This window comes from Mya arenaria, chromosome 5 (genome assembly GCF_026914265.1).
Source record: "Mya arenaria isolate MELC-2E11 chromosome 5, ASM2691426v1".
NCBI lineage: Eukaryota > Metazoa > Mollusca > Bivalvia > Myida > Myidae > Mya > Mya arenaria.
The window spans coordinates 41,807,463-41,828,454 of record NC_069126.1 but is presented as its reverse complement, the minus strand read 5'-3'; the positions used below and the strand labels follow the sequence as shown (position 1 = coordinate 41,828,454).

Genomic DNA, 20,992 nt, shown 5'->3' with positions numbered 1-20,992 from the left:
CCATGTCCCATATCAAGGACGCAAGCGCCAAAACTACTGAAGAATAGTGAAGATTCACCCTTTGTTAGTGTGCACATTCTGAAAAGCAGTAGAGGATGGTGAATAAAATGACGCAGATATCAGAAGGTGACATAGACATTTGTACGTAGGTGCAATAACGTAAGAAAACAACATTGGATAGAATACGAATTAAACTGTACAATTAAACTGAAGAAAACTGCAAAAACATTCGTTACAACTGCCATGGTTTCGATCGAACTTATCTTCAAATAAACTAATTAAAATGATATAACATTATACAAATACAAAAAGGTGATTCATCAAATGGTGTTAAGTAAAATCAAGTGTATTTATACAACTCTTTGTTATGTGACAAGCCATATTGAACGTCTGTCTGTGTTCGTTGTTGACTACGTACTTAAACCACCTTATAAAGAGCGTTCCTTAAAAGTTAGACAGGCAAACAAGTGCAAACAGCTCGGAATTGCAAGAGCAGAGAAAGGCCCATAGAGCCGACAGTTCGTTACCGCGATATGCAAACTAAGAGTGATTTTGTTAGTTCGCGCATCGATTTAACAATTCATTTTTCAGCAAATATAAATTGACAAACGGCTCAGAGGGTTTGGTAACTAAAGCATAAACTAAAAATACTATAGAGCATGAGCTAGTTGTTTCAGTTCTGCGAATCAATAGCGGTGTTTGTAGGAACGTATAGATTTTTCTTCATTCATAACAACTGGTGCTCAGCAATGGCAAGACAGAGACTGCCTCCGATTATGCTGTTCTAGCGGATTTATACAGATAATGATATCTTTTTGTGCACTGACGCCATCTTCATAAGAGCCTCAACGATTCTTTGACCACTCAGGTGCAATTATCTGACGGATGGGAAATCCAAAGGGGAAGTCAATAAAGCACGGTATCAATTGAGTTGGTTTTAAGTGTAAGTAATAGCACTGTCTTAGGCTTAAGTTTCTTTGCGAGAGGATAGAAAAGGAGTGAAAAGGAGTAGTTATAAACGACACTATGGGAATTTATCCGACGCTGATGGACCTCGTACTAACAACTTTTTAGAAACAAGCTCGGATTTGTTACTCGGATAAGGCTTCGGGAAATATTGATTCACCCTTGCTACGATTTCTTCAGCCACGATATATATTCAATCAAGCTGGATTCGAATATATTGTAAATATTTAATTAGGTGAGTATAAAGGACTTTGATTATCTGAGCATTGTGTCTTTTTTTTACAATGACTATGACTCGGTGAATTCCAGTATGTCCATGAACAGAATATTTACATGTAATGAGTGTGAAAATCACAATCGATTTCCGTTTATTCCATTCAGTCATTTGAGAGAGATTTAAAACTTGACCAATAATATTAATTACATTATGTGAGGCGACTTGCGTTGAGTAGGAAGAGCCACAACATAATCGAGTCATTTTGCGTACTACATTTATATAGATTTTGTCTCAGACGAAGTTATAACAAGTTACGTCCAAAGCCTTGAGAAATGGGTTCTGGTGGAACAAGCTATCGTTGTTTGATGGTTTAGTGAGTTTGAATCAACTGAACGTTGAAACACGTCTGTACTGCCGTTCGTAACTGATACCAAATATTTAGCAGCTTTAAAACTCTTATATAAAGATCACTTACAAATCCAGAGGGGTAGGTGGTTTGAGCCGGATGCGCCCCTACCCATTTGAATTTGCTAGCGATCTTTAAATAAGTGAAATCCATCTAACTCAACATTGGGTACGACCCCCCCACCCCCATCTTAAAGTAAAATTAGCCAAAATGTTGGCGGCATCGGACGTCTAAGCTCCCTTTATGTTCCGACACGAATTTTGGCGTTCGTGTGGAAGGGTGCACAACCTTAGTAGCGCTCCTTAAATATACTCTCACAGACTGACCGTTTTGACAACTTTTTAAAAAAAGAATTTGTCTTGGAATTAGCCCTTTTTGTGGCAACCAGTGACATAAGACTGCTGACAAATGATCAGATCGCAGTTTTTCATATTTACGTTCACAAATTGATGTGTTATGACTAAAAGCACCACTAACGCTTTAAGAAACTTTTTCGCCATAAAACATCAATTTTCGAACGTAAATATGAAAAGCTGCGATCTGATCTATTGTCAGCAGACTTATATCACATTTGCAAAACTTGAGTTGACTCATTTCAAGACAAAAAAAAAATGAAAAAAGAAATGTCAAAACGGTGAATATGTGAGAGTGCAGCTTTAAGCGCCTCGAATCCTCAACCCGACACTGAAGATTAATTTTTTTCAAGACAACGGACAACTTGCAGCGATTTGCCGAAAATGAACATTCGCACATACACCAAACACAGTTTGCGTTTACCATATTTGTCTACGTGAGGTCTTTGGAAACGATGCGTGATCTTAATGAGCCGAAAGTACTTTTTAAGGATTCACCATTATTGTTGATGTTTTTTTTTCTCTGTGCCAATACACACTGCCAAGTCTTGAACCCCACTGCGTCAATGTACATACAGATAGGATAACAATTTGGCAACAAAGATCAAACCCTTCATAATGTTGATGAGCAAAACATTCTGTACCTAATCAAATGTTCTTGAATATGTCTGTATGTCCAACTCAAATTGATAAGTCGTTTAGGGTAAAGAGAACCGGTCATAAAATGAACATTTATATTTTGAGCGCTCTACAATGTACAAACTCTTCAATATTTGTCTGAAACAAACCATTAAACTCTATGCATTTTACTGCCACTGTCAAGAATCAGTCGCTACCACTTTGTTTTCTGCTCATTTTGTGAACGTTTCTTGGCAAAGGGTCGATGTCTCGTTAGTAAATGTTCTCTAAGCATTGCTTTTATACGTTCCGGGCACTTTCGACATTGTTTCACTCTTTATTTCCTGCCACTGTGAATACAGACGCCATAAATCGATTGTATTCAGCAAAATTATTACAAATCGTTGACTCATGATGAAATTCAACTTCATCATAAATTACTCACTCACTCCTTCTGCTGTTTATGGCGCCACCGAATAATTGGCCAATAGAAGCTACAAAGGACGTCATTTTTGGATTAATTGGATATTCATTTCAATTAGAACATTTTCTAGAACAGTTTGAATGTTGTATGGGAGAGGAGATGGAAAGTTTCGGGAGTGGGGCTAAGAAGGTTACATAACACTAATGTGCATGACATTCGTTGTCTTCACTCAGGACATCAAAATCGTTGTCATTCAAAATTCCAATTTCACAAAAGTTGAAGCTAAAACATGAACATATATCGGCGACTTAAATGTCATGAACAATAATGTTTATGTTAACTGATTGTGTTGATTCGCAAAACAATTGTAGGGTGGTTTGTCGTTTGAAAGCATACTTAGAGAGTTAAACCTTATACTATATGGAATGGTTAGGAAACATAATCAATACTTTATATAATATGATCAATATAAGCAGAACAGAACAGAACAGAACATATTTTATTACAAGTAAACTCTACAGTATTTTTTGTTAAACTTACATATAAATATATTAACATTACAACTATACTATGCAGTGAGCAACTAATATTATTGACATATAAAGGATGCACTGAAAATAGTTCTATTGCAATTGATCAAAGTTAGTACAAGAATATTATTTGTCTTTCGTATACGTATGCATGTTAAAAAAAATATTTTTAATATACGACTTACTAACATGATACATATAGTATCAAATATCTAAACATAAATATATAAACGATGATTTTGTATTATTTATATATTAATGGGTACGACGTGCTTAATATCACACTTAGATTAGCACTAGGTGTTATATTACTGAATGAGATACATTGTATACGTATATTTACTTGGACACGTACCCGTCTAGTATTATCGATCGGTAGCATATCTTTTATTGTATTAGAGTTTAAGCCAGGTTTTAAAAAGGGCAGAGTGCTACAGAACAGGAACAGGGTACAAAGGGTAAACAGGATACATTGTATCGGGTTTGTGAAGCACATGAGCATAATTAAGTTGACAGAAAATGTAAAGAATTGTGTTTAATTGAAGTAATATTCGATTACAACTGTCAAATATGTAAAGATGTATTGTATTTATAATCTTATTGTAAGTTTTAATCAAAACAAATGCAATATTTGAAAGTCTTAAGGATATATTCTATAAAGACAGAAGGGTTCTACCAAACAAGGGCAGGGTCCAGGGGCAGTGATTACGAGTAGTCTCAAGTCTGAGTTCAGATTCAAGACTCATTATTGCAAAATTTCATTTCATTGTAATATTCTTTTTATCAGAGCATTCATGGTAAAACGTGCTGAAACATATTGCTATTTGATAATTTTACTAATATATACCTACATTTTGTAAAAGAAATGAAATAAATATGATTTTTTTCTTCCTTTATGAAAATGCTTTTCTGAGTCTGAGTCTAGACTTGGACTTGAGACTGTTCGTAATCACGGCCCCAGCTCTTTAGTTAAAACCCTAATTTTATGAATACATTATCATAGAATAAGCACCGCACTTGCTTTTTATATAACTTAGACACATATTAAAAAAAAACGTGTTTGTGTGGTTTATTTTATTCACAAATATTCAACAAAATAATACCATGAAACAATGTCCAGAAAGTTCCAGGGGCCTGTAACATTAAAGATTGTTGTCGTAAAATAAAATTATCTTAAGAGTCGTATATTCGTTATTTTGCTATATATGAGTGTAAATAGATATATAACTAAATTTTTGCTAGTATCTTAATTGAAAATAAGGTCAAGAAATGACAGAATCGACTTGTTTGCGCCTATGGTACCCCCACATATTTCAGATTTTGTAAGTTTTGACTAAGATCCTTTTATGCATTACCTTGACCACATTGTGAACGAGACACCAACTCATGGTCGGAAATTTGCTAGATTATGAGCAGAATGCAACGTGGTTGCAATTGATTCATGACAGTAGAACACACTGTTTAGAAAGTATCGGGAACGAATCTGTTCCGCACATTAGGGAATGATCTGTGCTATATACCGTTTCATTGGCAAAACATGTAAGATTGGATGAGTGTAGGTCATACTTATATATAACCAGACATTCCCCCGAGAAAATGTTGGCCAGTTTAAGTCGGAAATGGTGCATTTGTGTATTATTGAGCCATACTTATAGACAATGGACAGAACTCGTTTTATATAACTTAGACATTTATTGAACCAACAACCAGCCTTTTATAAATTCCAGTCATCCCCCGAGAAAAATTGGCTTGGTTTAGTCCGAACTGGGGTATTTTAGTGTATTTTCTTAATAAAAAGTAAACTTAAACAATATAGGGATACCCTCCTAAATCCGTTAGTAACCAGCCATTACAAATCGCTGACTCATGGTAAGCCTCTATTGCATCACACATTATTCTCTCACTCCTTGGGTCTTTTAATGCCGTTTATCTACAAATAGTAATTGGCCAATCACAGCTATATTAGATGTCATTCTTTGGTGAAGTGGGATATTCATTTTATCTAAAACATAAAGGACTGTTTAAATGTTAACTAAAAAGGAGCTTATTTAATTTACAAAAAAGCTTTTTTTGTTTTTACCTTTTGTTAAACGTCCGAAACGTTTTGCACTGATATCACTGGTTACATAAATTTACCTAAGAATCACTGGTGATATTTTTGAAATTCTTAACTTGAGGGACTGGTGCCACATTGTGCCATATACCATATCAATAACTGGACATAAATATTGGTTTGAGTGGAGGTAATACGTGTAGCTCTAATCCCCAGAAAGTTACGTCTCCTGTAAAGAATCGCGGGTGATATTGTTTACGGGAAAAATGCCGGAAATGAGGTAATGATCTTTACTTCATACCGTTTAAATGACCAAGCATAACATATTGGTTTGAGTGGAAGTCAAACTTGTAGCTTAAACCCGCAACATTTTACGTCTCCTGTCAAGAATCAGTCGAAACCACTTTCCTTTGATGCATGGTTTCGAAATTTGAAAGCAGTCTGCTCATATTTTAAAGGGTTTTTGGCAATGGATCGGTTTAACTGTCTCTGTAGCAATATTCTGTCTAGTTGCTCCTTGTGCTTGATCCCGATACTTTCTGAACTGTTCAGCATGATAGAAATATATTTTACTGCCTCTGTCAATAATACGTCGCAACCACTTTACATTCTGCTCATAATCCAGTAGTTTTGACAATGAGTTGGTGTCACGTTCGCAATTGATGTCTATGTAATGCTTGTGTTCGATCCTGTCATTCTGAACATTGTTTCATTTTGTACCTTAACTGTCGATACAGACGCTCTATATCGATTGTATTCAGCAAAATCATTACAAATTATTGGCTCATTGTAAAATTCAACTGCATCATTAATTAATTACTTACTCACTTCTTGGACATTCCTATGCCGTTTATGGCATCACAGATTAATTGGCCAATAACAGCGTTAATGGACGTCATTCTTTGGTATAGTTGTATATATTCATGTTGTTAAAAAAATATCAGCATGCCTTTAACGTAAATTTAAAAAAAGTAAGATTATAGTCAACGGTTGCCTGGTCGTTTATTTTCGAGAACAGATCGAAAGTTACTTGAAGGGGATGTAATTTGAGGTACCAAATGCTGACTTAGGTTTACCGACATGAAGTCAGTTACTGCCAATAGAGTTTTGGTGTTATCCACAGCTTTTGCCCTCTCAAAAAGAACACCAGTTCTAAACGGACTCGAGAGTGATTCAAATCAGCTGAAAGTTGTCTGCACAAACGAAATTAGTGTAAGATAACCTATAATATTCATGAAGCATATTTGTGACGAACAAAGAATTAATATGTTATAATAGTCAGCTGGCATTCAAAATCGTTTCATTCCAAAATCCAAATATTCACTGAAGCAAACATTTATCCTCTTTTACATTATACCCAGACACATATTCAGTATTAGGTACCCCTGTCATGTTACTCACAGATAATATTTGTTAAATAAATATTTATTATATAACTCACACTGATGGGCATATATCAGGGATAATTTGATACTTGTTGTGTGTGTGTGTTTAGCTTTGGTCCTTGCGGCTTCAAACACAATCTTGATTCCATTAAAGGCTTCTTGGCTTGTCGCTGTATTTTCCACTGTACATGATAAACATTATAACACATTGAATTCAATGGGTCCCCTCTTATATGGTGCATAGAGACATGTTCATATTCAATAGGTAATTTGGATGTTACACTACTCAAACAACTGTATAAGATGACCTATAAATAGAGTTTCCTATTGGTCCAGAGCGCGATCAGGAACGCAAAATAAATCTTATATTATTAAGCTCTGAGTTTTCTCTAACTCATATTCTTGGTCGATAAAGAACACCACTATACTATCCTTTACATCAGTTTCAAGGACGTAGCTGTCACTATGATTTTCTGCCAGGGAATATCATATTCAATTACTCCCTTGTCAATAACTGTAGAGTATCGAATGGTTGCATTGCCTGTTTCATGTTTTTCAAGTAGTTCAATTCATCGGTAACTTGCCTTTTATAACAATCAGTTTATATGATATTCTAATGGGAACTTGAACTTAGCATTACTAAGACGCATATTCAGTAGGTAACTTGAATTGTATATTCATCAGACACATATTCAACGGATAACTTGAATTCTATCTTACTCAGACAAACGAGACATATGCAATTAATTTAATGGACAATTTACCTTTTGTGAAACCCAGACATAATTATATAAAATGGACAGTTTGTCTTCAACATTATTCAAACACGTTACCATATAGTCAATGGTTGCCATATCTTTTATGTTCACCAGCAGCAGTTTTTATAAAACTTTGATATATTGTCCAAATGACTTCTTTTGGCTAGTTTGAACATTTAAATGATTTGATTGGCAAATAGTCGTATTAGGTCCAATATTGGCAAATCAATAACCATTTGCGTAACACCAAACAAAATTAATTAATGTACAGTTGTATAAAACTGGTTAATTCGTTCGTTTGTTTAAAGTTAGCCATGATGATTATTGATTGGTCAATACTTGTCCAATACATAATGTTGACCAATCAAAATGCTTTCATGTACAAGCTAGCCAAAAGATAATTTTTGGATAACTTAGTTTTGTGCAATTGGCTGCTGTGTTATACCAATGTGTGTATACCACGTGATAAATTGCGTCATAAAATGCTACGTCGGAAGACAATATTTTGCTTTAAATGAAGACTTTAAACAAAGGTAACTTCACTATTTCTTCACCATTTTAAATGAAACATAGCGCAGTCTGCGCCTCTTAAGGAGCCCCGCATTCGATCTTTTACCAGAGTTTGATTGAGAGTTTAGTTTCTTAAAACACTTCGACCAACCTTTTCACAATACGGCCGTCTGACGGAGCACTGACAAAACATTGTTTTGGAAACAGGTTTGTCGAAGTGTTTGATAAAACTAACCACCTTATTAAACTTCGGTAATAAAACGAAGGCGGTGCTTACTGTATATATATTAAATGTTGTTTTCTTTTACACAGGTAAGACGTTGCGTAGGTTGTTGGCGTACATCGGGAAATTGTTATTTTTTTACACTTCAATGCTTCATGAAAATTGTTTTAGAAATACGATTGTATACATTCTAATTTGACAAGAAAGGCAAAATTATCGCCCTATTAGTAAATGCGATTGCATGTTTATTAATTAGTATATATTTCATTCGACATATAACAATAGAAAACATCACAAAAACCTCAAGTAAGATGTAACAGAAATTACCAATGCGCATTATTTAACGGCTTGGTAAATTAATAAAATTATTTTTTTCCGCCAAAAAGAAGACTAGGTGACGTGACGTCAGCAATGTATGACGTAATTTTAATCATATGCAGTTCAAGACTTCCGGTAAAAATGGCAAGCGAAAGTCATATCAAGTTGAAAAAGTAAGACTGTATTTTTTCCGCGACCAGATTTGTTAAAACGTCTGTATTATGTTTATCAATTGTATGTTTTCTATAATATTTATGACGACAAAAAGTGCGCAACGTCATAAATGCAATACTTACTGTTGATCAATCAAATTTCTTTTACGTGCAAACTAGCCAAAACATAACTTGTGGATAACTTATCGAGCTGATCCACTACAATTAATTTATTTTGGAATCTATTATTATATATTTTAAGAAATACAACAATATTTTTATTAAGTTATCTTTATTAATAAAAAATTTAGCGTTCGGAATTTGCCGATATTTCTCATCAAAATGTGTATTATTATACAGCGTATTGGCTCAGCCTCCACGCTTTGGCTCCAGCTCCCTGGCTTTTGGCTCCAGCTCAACCTAGAAAAAGAGAATAACATGCTTATTCCGGTAAACAGGCGGTCATTTTTATTCCCGACAAAATAAAAGCACTCGACAATATTGGTTTTATCTTAAATGTAAGCTTCTTGAGTGAAATTTAGCTGAAATTTGGTGAAAATGTTCTACTTCGTTTGTAAACATGCATGTGTTTGATGGGAGAATCGGTTTTATAACTCCATAAACAGTATGTTTACAAAATAACCGAAATACGTGTGAAAATTAAACATATTTATATGGCACTGCATTTCCCGATTTCTCAAAAAAGCCCTAATAATTGTGATATTAGATAAAATAACGAGTCATACTTACGTTTTATGATGATCCGTTTTTTTTTTGCTCTAGCTCGGAAGTGTCATTGGCTCTTTTTTATACACAGCTCCTAAAAGAGCTGGAGCCACTGTTTCGCAGCCGTGTATACATATATATTTGTCTGCAGCTTATAAATACGATTGGCTTTCTTACCAGTAACGGCAATGTATTAAATGTATTAATACAATGAGTAACCTGACGTTTACTCCTTAAAACATAATATATTTGATGGATTACTTTATTTCTTTCATGCTTTTCGATGAAATATGGGGTTTTACCAGTGAAATAACAACAGTGAAAATATCAATTTGATATTTTCACTGCAAAATAAGGAGTGAAAATATCAACTTTCAGAACTACTTTAAATTCCTTTGTTGTTACATGTACTTGCCTTGATCAAAACAGGACACTGGACCTCAATAAATTATGTCAAAAAAATGTTTAAAAAAATATAAAAGAAATGTTTTATAAATTTAAACAAATAAATATATAATTGGAAATTAACAACTTACCGTTTATTACCGGTTATCCCGTTTATCAAACATTTTACTGATATTTGAAGCTGAATGTTCGAACATTTGCTTTCATACCAAACAAATTACAGACAAAAACAACTGTTTTAACATAAATAAAATTTTATATCATCGTTCAAATGTATTTTGAACTGTTAACCATTGTAGTACGTAAAATGAGCTTCCTGGAGAATTCACACAACAATTTAAAGATAGATCCGATATTTTTTACCCCACCCACACCTCAAAATGTGTCAACAAACTAGCGTGGCATTTACTCTTTTAATATCTGGAAAACAAACATTTTAAAGCGAAACAGACTGGTATCTGACAGTAAGATGACTGAATATTAACTTACTATAAAACACGCGTACATGCAGCCTTAAACTAAGAAAAATGGCTAAAATCCAATGAGTATCCACATTTGTTTTGCTAACACATTTGACCTTCCAAATTTTCATTCTTTAAATAGCGGCGTAGTAATTTGGTTATGATTCATATCCATCTTAAAATAAAAAGTGTTTTCATTATTTTTGGAACATATGTACACTAATAATACTTCATTGTTTACTGTTCATAAAGCTTTGCAATAAAAAACGAGCGAATATTAAGCTATAAGAATGAATAGCAGAGAACTATTTCTCAGCAAACTGAAAGTAGAAGAGTTGACAGCTATAATTATGCATGAGGGGCGCCCCACGGGTAGCGGCGTAAAGCCCACCCTTTTCAAAAAAGGGGGTAATTCAGAAATAAATAAAAAACAAATAAAACTCCGAAAATAAGCATAAAAGAAACAGAAAATTTGTTTATTTCAGTGTAAGATCGTATTTAATTTCACTCGTGATCATAAAAAAACTACATTTTCTATGACACTCGTGAAATAAAATACAATCTTACACTGAAATAAACAAATATCCTCTATATCATTTATACTTGACATAACTGCACTTTTTAATCAGGTACATGGGCACGGGAGAAAATGTAATGCGAATTATCTGGTTTTATTTGTGTTGTCCCTTTTTATTGGCTTTAAAACATTGTTGAAAAAATAACAACAAATATAAGATTATTTGACTTTTGATTGCCTGAGTGTATTAATATACGATCATTACTGAGATAAATATTCAAAGGGTAACCAGCTCTTCATATTCCCCATACATATGTGTCCAGGAGCGTACCTAGGCATACATACGTTAGGGCGTATAAATCAGTTTTGGCTCCTAATAACAGGCATGTGCTTATATCTCCATCTAGAGAAGTAGAACTGAAGACTAATGAGTTGTATACACAAACAAGATAGGTTGGCGTTCAGTATTCTTGAAAACGGTTCCTTATTGTGTTCTTCAAAACACGAACTATGTTTGGGGACCCCCATTCCTCTCACATCCCAAATAACATTTAGAGACAACCAAATTAGAAAATGCATTCATATTTCCACGGCTCTCAAGAATATTGGCGTACAATTCAAACTGCTTCAGGAACACCACTGATGCCTCATGCTCATGCTAAATAGGGTACTTTCTTTAAAGTATATTATCAGAAAATATTCCATCAATATCCTATACATACGTAATATGTATATCGATAGCCTGACTTCCAAATGATGAAGCTACAAATTCCCATAGTTTCAGTAGCAACGTTTTTATTATTTTATCTTGGTATTTGATCACACATTTATTTTACAAAATGCCGAAGTTACAATTTTTGTAGGTACAACTTTTAAAGGTTCGGCATTTCTGCTTCTCTGTGAGCTATCCAATCTTTGCTCGACATTTTGATCACATGATCAACACCATTTTCTCAAAGGACTATTGACTCGGCCTTTTGCAGTTAGATGCAGCCCGCCTTTATGGTTTAAGCGATGTAAAATTTCCGAAAAAGAAAAAAAATGCAGCTTCAGCATTTTGAAGTGAGGCCATCGATATGAAACTCTCCATGTAAATGTGTTCTGGTAGGTTATTATACAATCGGTAATCTGCCTATTATTTCTAACAGACATATTGAATATTCAATGGCAAGTTTCCATTTCAATTACTCGGGCAATATATTCAATAACTAACTTTAAAATACAATAATTGTTTTCCCTCGTGATGCCATTAGTAACGTAAACTGGCCGAAGGGAGGACTGGGCTATTTCGTCTTGGCAATGATGCCATTATCGTTACCTCTTTTAAATATGCTGAATATAAATGTACTGTGTGTAGAAATTGTGCATGAAGACTTTGCTGGCATTTACACCATTCATGTAGTATAATATAATTGATTCTTGCATACCGGACGTGTGTTTCCGGTCATGTGACCAGTGCTGGAAAAACCCATCTTACATACCCCATGTAAGATGAGTCACGCGCAACAACGCGCCACTTCTTATTTCTTTTATTGTATGGTTTATGAAAAATATATTATGCCATTTCAATAAAGCGCAATCAAATATATATGTTTGCAAGACTTTTAATTCAAATTGAAAATAAATTATCATAAAAAAACGCTATTTTTAGTTATTTAAAATTTCTGCGCTATGTGACATCAGTAAGCCTCGTTACCGGCTTACGCGCGTGCCCTCGGGTCGGATAGATACTTATAAGATGACATATCCCAAAGTCTTAGCTAATTCCAGAGTAACCGTACTTATCTGTAGAGATTTGATGGGTTACATATAATGTCCTCATAATAGTGTGAGTATACCACGTGATAAATTGCGTCATAAATGCTACGTCGGAAGGCAATATTTTGCTTCGAACGAAGAATTTAAACAATGATAACTTCGCGTTTTCTTCACCATTTTAAATGGCTTACGATCTTTTACCAGAGTTTGATTGTGAGTTTAGTTTCTTAAACACTTCGACAAACCTTTACAAAATACGGCCGTCTGACGGAGCACTGTCAAAACATTATTTTGGAAACAGGTTTGTCTTGTCAAGTGTCTGATGAAATTATCACCATATAAAACTTCGGTAATAAAACGAAGGCGGGCTCTTTACGCGGCATAGACTTCCCTTTGTTTTATTTAAAATGGTGTAGTAATTGAAAAGTTATCTTTGATTTAAGTCTTCATTCGAAGCAAAATGTTGCCTTCCGACGTAGCATATATGACGTAGTTTATCACTTGGTATACACACACTGCATAAACCTGATACAGATTTACAATAGCTTCTGATTGACCTTGTACTATACATTTAACCTTAGAAGGTGTATATTGTCTTCCAAGGTTATATTTAAACCACAAAGTCAATGCGTGGCTTCCCCTTAGAGACTATAATTGTAAATCTGTATCATGAGAAAAGTATGCGCCCATAAATACGCCGGACACCCGGAACGCTTTAAAAATGTATGAGTATTGAACCAGGTAGACACCGTCTAGATCTACTTCCAATCCATTCCAAGTATTTCCCTGCTTGTTTACACGCAATGAGTGTCTTGCAAATAGAAACTCTATAGCAGTTCAATGCTTCCTCTGACGTCATTGTAACTATATATAGTCGATCATGTTCTAAGTGTAACTCTTTGAATACTTACTTTACTTAAGTCTCATGCTTAAGCTTTTTGTGTAAGCATCTACAGGCTAAATAACAGAGCAGAGTAAAAAATTCTGATAAAAACACCCAACAGATATATAAGAACGAACTGTAAATATCGATAAATGGAATAACAAGCCAGAAATTTGGTCTTCCTGGATTTGCTTGTGTTGTGGCACAGAAAAATATTGAAACTTGACTTGTCAATGAGCTCACTGCTATTGTTTAACGGATAATTCAGTGAGCGGAACATACGCCGTGTCTACATTGGACGTTAAATATGAATGATCAAGTGACGCACAAGACAGAATGTATTTAGTTAGCATTTCCTCGATATGAATACGACCCGGCAGTCAGCAGCCATTTACATAACCTCATTTGGTGACGGGCAAGAAGCAAATCTGTGTTCTTGATAGCATTTACATAACTATACGTACAGCTCATTCAAGACGTCTTCAGATAAACGTTGCCAAAACAAATTGTACACTTCTCGGTTTAACCACGATTTATAATGCTTCTTTACTTGACAATGGAATATTCAGTGACAATTCAACTCAACTCAACTCAACTCATTTAATTAAAGCAATTAAAGGCCACAAACCAATATTACCTAATATCAACATAATAATTGTAGTCACAATGCATAGAATGTTCATAAAAAGTAATTTACACATGCATATGAGGTACTTAAATTTTATTATATTTAAGATATGTACATCGCTAATTTTGATATCGTATCTTTATTTTCATCATTTTCAGAACCTAGTAAAGAGTAGAAATCATCGAAATTGTTTCCAGATGTTTGCCAATTAAAAGGATAATGCTATTATCGAATTTACTGTATGGAAAAATAATGATATACTTGTATTAACCATCGTTAACTGTCCTGTTGGTTTGATTCAAACAAATTTTACAAATCTTTCATATGGGGAGTATTTAAATGTCTACCAAACGTAATGTTTAATTTATATTTGAATCTAAATTAAGCAAAAGCACTCTTGTCTGTTCCTAATGTAGGTATGACTATCTTGCCGTACTTAGTAAATATTTATTAGATTTGTGATGTAGGACACACACCAATCAACTTACATACATCCACAGCTGTCTTATCTTCTATTACAAATACAAATTCCGAAAATAGCTGGTAGAACAAATGGAATAATTTAACAGTTTCCATTCATCATTCTCGTTACCCTAGATCTGTACTCCCGTTGCATGCTCCGGCAGTGCAACGGCTGAATCTTTTTAGCATGTTTAAACATGTATGCCTTTTTCCTTACGATGTTCCACCATTCTTAGCGATGTGATATCGTTGCCCTGCGTTCTAATACCGACATTCTGGCCGTTATGTGGGTCCACTATATTTCCAGAAAGTATTAGTTGCAATTAACACAATGAGGATATCGTATATAGTATTTAAAATGCAAGTCATACTCAATTGAAGATATGTTGAGTAATTATCGTCTAGTTACCCATGGAATTTAACTATGTCAAAGCAAAACACCCACTCAATATAATGTCTTACAATAATGTCTGAGGGATACAGATAAAGAACGCAAAACCCCCACAACATTAGAAACAGTCGAACCCCGTTGGCTCGAACTCCCAGGGACCGGCGAAAATACCTCGATCCTCAGAAATTTCGAGCCAAGCGATAATGCTTACATTCATTTTCTAATAAATGGGTCCTTTGCATCAAGTTCGAGCCATCGAGGAATTCGAGCCAACGGTGTTTGGCTATATATGATTGATTGACATTTTACATAAAATGCATGTAAGCAAATAAATTCATATGTATGATGACCACAACAGGTTAGTTACCTTTGGAAAGCAGAATAAGTAGGACACCAATTGAATATATACTTTTTTGGGGTAATAGTAAACTTCATTGCTATTTTCATTGGAATATCTGTCTGAGTAGTTTTAACGGCAGGTTACCCATAAAGGTGTGTCTAAATAGCATAAACGGCAGGTTACACATTAAAATACAAATGTATGTCTGAATAGCATAAAAAAAACAGGATACCTATTAAAATACATGTATGTCTGAGTAGCATTAAAGGCAGTTTACCCATTCAAATGTGTCTGAGTAGCATAAAAGGCAGTTTACCCATTCAAATATGTCTGAGTAGCATAAAAGGCAGGCTACCCATTAACATATGTCTGAGAAGCATAAAAGGCAGGCTACCCATTAACATATGTCTGAGTAGCATAAAAGGCAGGCTACCCATTAACATATGTCTGAGTAGCATAAAAGGCAGGCTACCCATTAACATATGTCTGAGAAGCATAAATGGCAGGCTACCCATTAACATATGTCTGAGTAGCATAAAAGGCAGGCTACCCATTAACATATGTCTGAGTAGCACAAAAGGCAGGCTACCCATTAACATGTCTGAGTAGCATAAAAGGCAGGCTACCCATTAACATATGTCTGAGAAGCATAAAAGGCATGCTACCCATTAAAATATGTCTGAGAAGCATAAAAGGCAGGCTACCCATTAAAATATGTCTGAGAAGCATAAAAGGCAGGCTACCCATTCAAATATGTCTGAGAAGCATAAAAGGCAGGCTACCCATTCAAATATGTCTGAGAAGCATAAAAGGCAGGTTACCCATTAAATATGTCTGAGAAGCATAAAAGGCAGGTTACCCATTCAAATATGTCTGAGAAGCATAAAAGGCAGGTTACCCATTAAATATGTCTGAGAAGCATAAAAGGCAGGTTACCCATTAAATATGTCTGAGAAGCACAAAAGGCAGGTTACCCATTCAAATATGTCTGAGAAGCATAAAAGGCAGGTTACTCATTAAATATGTCTGAGAAGCATAAAAGGCAGGTTACCCATTCAAATATGTCTGAGAAGCATAAAAGGCAGGTTACCCATTCAAATATGTCTGAGAAGCACAAAAGGCAGGTTACCCATTAAATATGTCTGAGAAGCATAAAAGGTAGGTTACCCATTCAAATATGTCTGAGAAGCATAAAAGGCAGGTTACCCATTCAAATATGTCTGAGAAGCTTAAAAGGCAGGTTACCCATTCAAATATGTCTGAGAAGCATAAAAGGCAGGTTACCCATTAAACATGTCTGAGAAGCATAAAAGGCAGGTTACCCATTAACATATGTCTGAGAAGCATAAAAGGCAGGTTACCCATTCAAATATGTCTGAGAAGCACAAAAGGCAGGTTACCCATTAAACATGTCTGAGAAGCATAAAAGGCAGGTTACCCATTAACATATGTCTGAGAAGCATAAAAGGCAGGTTACCCATTCAAATATGTCTGAGAAGCACAAAAGGCAGGTTACCCATTAAATATATCCGTAACAAAATAGAGATGTTACCCATGTGTAACATAATAAAGATTATTTATTCATTAACAATATGTCTTATTAACTAGTGATGTTAGCCATTGAATATTCGTCAGAGACTTACAATAGAGATTTTTCCTTAGGCTATTAACTATTCATCTGAGTATTACTACTAGAAAGGTTTTCCATGATTGGATATAATTACATCTGATTACTTTAACAGAGAGGTTAACATTTTCATACATGTGTATGTATAGGAAATATAAAATGCAAATTTCCACAGAATATAGTATGACCCCGAGAAATAAAAAAAACAGCTATACCCATGGTATACTCTTTTAATGAATGCAGGAACTTGTATAGCTCCGAATACATCAATAGGTATCATATAAAAAATATTTTGATTTTACTTTGTTTCTTTACTATTTTGTACATGTGTGCGTGATAAGAGAACGTTCAATCAAAAGACAAGATCATTGCCTGCACTGTCAGAGTTATACTAAAATGAATAAGGTGATTTGTAAGTACATTTGAATGAAACTTTAACTTTATCATTTCAGTTGTAGTGTGGTGGAACCACAAAACCTTTGACCGCTCTGTCGGAAATCCAAACCTGTCCGTCCCGTCCCGCCCAGCCCTCAAACACGGGTCAATGGCAGTCGATAATGTACCTCATCCGGCGCCTCCTCTCCCCCACAGCTGACGTCACAGAGCGGAAGGAGGAGGCTGAGGCGTCTAAGCTCGTGCGCAGGTTCGGCCGGAAGGGGAAAGGCAAGGGGCAGTTCAACATGCCCACAGGGGTGGCCATCACAAAAACAGGTAAAACTGCTGTAATACAAGAATGGTTATTAAACTGTGAATGGTTACTAATACATACGTGGTCATTAAATTGAGTTGCTTTGATGCCAATAATTATAAACAATAATATAAAGATATTATATAATAGTATATATTATTTTTCATGTGAACACATCGGAGAAAGAAAGTTATAAAATACGATCAAATTGCACCAGTTTTGGTCTAGAAATAGTTAATATGATCTTTGGGGAGTACCCCCAACACCACCACCCTGCCCTCCCCCAATATTTTAAACTATTGAAATTTCGGTTCTGAGGGAGAGGCGAATGTCAAAAAGTCGTGCCCCTAAGTAACACCCCTACTAACGTCCATTCCTGGGTACACCCCTGAAAGATATACTCACATATGAGCTAAACATGTCCATATGGGGGCAGTAACAAAAGCAGGCACTACTGGTGCAATAAACATATGGATAATACACCTATGGGCAATTAACTTTACAAGTAGAACTTGGATTACACTTGTGGCTATTTACCTGTGTGAAAGTCAATATTGTCGAATAAATAAGGTGTACCTAATGATATAGGTCGTATCTTTGTCAGTCGTAATGTATAGCTTCCAATCGTGTTGAGCAGTGAATAAGGTCGAAGGTACATTATTTTAATTCTCTCAGACTCTTATGGCAATCGCCGATGCACCAAATGGACTGTAGACACTCCTTATTGTTTGTATAAAGGTTTAAAGAGAACAAGGTTTCCATCTCTGCTATAAATGTCACTTGCAAATAAATATGAGCTAAATTATTGTATAAATTGTACCAATCTCCTGCTCAAACTCACAAGAACTATTCCATTTTTCAGGTGATGTCGTCATAACAGACACAGAAAATCATCGAATACAGATATTCGGAAGTGACGGGAATTTTAAGCACAAATTTGGTAACCGTGGAAACGAGCTGCATAATCTGTGTTATCCAGTATGTGTTGCTATGACAACCGATGATTGTATAGCCGTCACTGACAGTGTAAACGCTTGCGTCAAGGTTTTTAGTCAAAACGGTGATTTTCAAAATAAGTTTGGGAATGACAGCTTCCTGGAGTTCCCATGTGGGCTAGCAATAACCCACGACAATTTCATGGTAGTTTCAGATATATGTAAGCACCGGATATACGTGTTATACCCTAGTGGGGGTATCTATAGCGAGTTTGGTACTTACGGAAGTTCGCCAAAAGAATTTGACCATCCATATTACCTGACAGTGAATACGAAAAAACAAATCATTGTCTCCGACTCTGGTAACTGCTCAGTTAAGATCTTCCAGTTTGAGGGGAAGTTACTCCGCCTGTTTAACGCAAATGACTACCGTATTGGTGACAATTTCTGCGCTTTGCAGGGGCTATGCACTGATTCGCTTGACAACACGGTGGTTATATGCAACAACGCCGCTTACATTGTGACTAAAAATGGTCGGCTTTGGGAAGTGCTCACTGCCAAGGACGGACTGAATTACCCGAAATGCATCGCGTTCAGCCAATCAGGTCGTCTCACTGTGACGCAATCAGTAGCCAATGACAAGCACGAGGTGCTAATCTTGGAGTACAATCCGGAGGATTTTAAATCACTAAACTCTCTACTACTTTATGCAATTTCTGTATAATATATAGCTGATATTAACCACGTTTTTTTCAAGTGTAGAGTAGAGTACTAGTAGCTTTGTCATTTTTAATAATTACTAGTATCCATGTAAGTATGTCATACGTAGAGATAATCTTAACCAAATGCAATGTTATGAACATAAAATGTTAACAAATGCAGGCAGCACACCACTATTTCAATCGGAGTCCCTCAGCCATTTTCCATCGAAAACAACCTCGGATGTATGCCGGCGCATTAGTAAAAGTAGTTCGTAAAATCAATAATAGCACTATTGAATAATGTTTTTTTTCAACGTGTAATTGGTATTACTAATTTAAATTTGTTTCGCAGGTTAGTGTTTTTTTAAACATTTTTCCTACGAGTAAAAGAACTTAGGCTTAACTGCTAAATAGAAATTACTACGCGATCTACTTGCAGTGTAGTTAAATGTAAATAATTATGACATTTAAACCGTACATATAAATCCGTTGTTGTTTTCGATGAAAAATGGCCAACGGGTTCCGATTAACACTTTTCTTGTATATTGAACCATTTTACTTGATAAGAAATGTTGATGTTTTTTTTTGTTATTAGAGAAACTAGTATACGCAATGACCCGTTTTGTATTATAACATCTATACATATACACTCACTTATCGCTATGTACATGTAGTATACTACATCTTTTATAGCTATAAATATAAATATAAGTATGTGCTACCGCATGTATAACTTATTAAAAGAGTCACAATCACGTAGGTTACATATACTTGTAACATGGTTTAATTGTTTTAATAAAATGGTTACATAAACACGCATCGTTTTCAATCATCGCTTTTTGTTAGATACTATATTAGTATTGTATGATATTCGGGTCGTTGAAAATATCAATGGACTGGATATGTAAAGCTGCACTCTCACAGATTGATCGTTTAGACAACTTTTTATTTTTTGTCTTGGAATGAGCCAGAAATGCGTAAATGTCTTAAAACTAATGATACAAGACTTTTGATAAAAGATCAGATCTCAGTTTTTCATATTTACGTTCGAAAATTGATGTATTATGGCTAAAAGCGTTACTAACTCTTTAAGAAAAAATGATAGTTTTTGAAACAATTGAGATCTGTTCTATTGTGAGTTATCTTATATGACTGAATTGAAGACATTGATACCATCACCAGCTGATTCTGAAACAAAAACTTAAAAGACGTCAATACTGTCAATCTGTGGAAGTGCAGCTTTAAAGCACAACATTGCCCTTCCAAAATATTGTACTGGTAAGGCGGATTTTACGTCGCCATGACGGACAAGTAAAATAAGTTTGGAAGAGCTGTTATGTAGAGGAGCATATGAGCAGTTCTTCAATATGCTATTTGAATACGAAGTATTTACCATTCCCAGGTAATATTCAGTACTAATCGTGAAGGACGCTCCTAGTTTGGATCGAACATCAGAATTTTACATCGACGTAGCTCTGAGTTGGGAACCTTACGTACTTATTATCGTCGAAGTTCTAAATAGGGATCGAACCTCAGAACTTATCATCGACGAGACTC

The 20,992-nt window shown here is 35.1% G+C and overlaps 1 protein-coding gene across 1 annotated transcript; it reads left to right on the top strand.

The window, feature by feature from the left end:
* The first annotated feature begins 677 nt into the window (after positions 1-677).
* LOC128236108 (tripartite motif-containing protein 2-like) lies at positions 678-20,242 on the top strand. Its single transcript, XM_052950966.1, has 3 exons — positions 678-1,201; positions 17,564-17,822; positions 18,662-20,242. Exons 2-3 carry the CDS (start codon positions 17,669-17,671, stop codon positions 19,456-19,458), a joined length of 951 nt encoding a protein of 316 aa, XP_052806926.1. The 5' UTR covers positions 678-1,201; positions 17,564-17,668; the 3' UTR covers positions 19,459-20,242.
* Positions 20,243-20,992: the final 750 nt, after the last annotated feature.

Coding starts and splice junctions, on each gene's coding strand:
- LOC128236108 (XM_052950966.1), top strand. CDS start 17,669: ATGTACCTCATCCGGCGCCTCCTCTCCCCCACAGCTGACGTCACAGAG. Junction 17,823..18,661: donor GGTGGCCATCACAAAAACAG/GTAAAACTGCTG, acceptor TCCATTTTTCAG/GTGATGTCGTCATAACAGAC.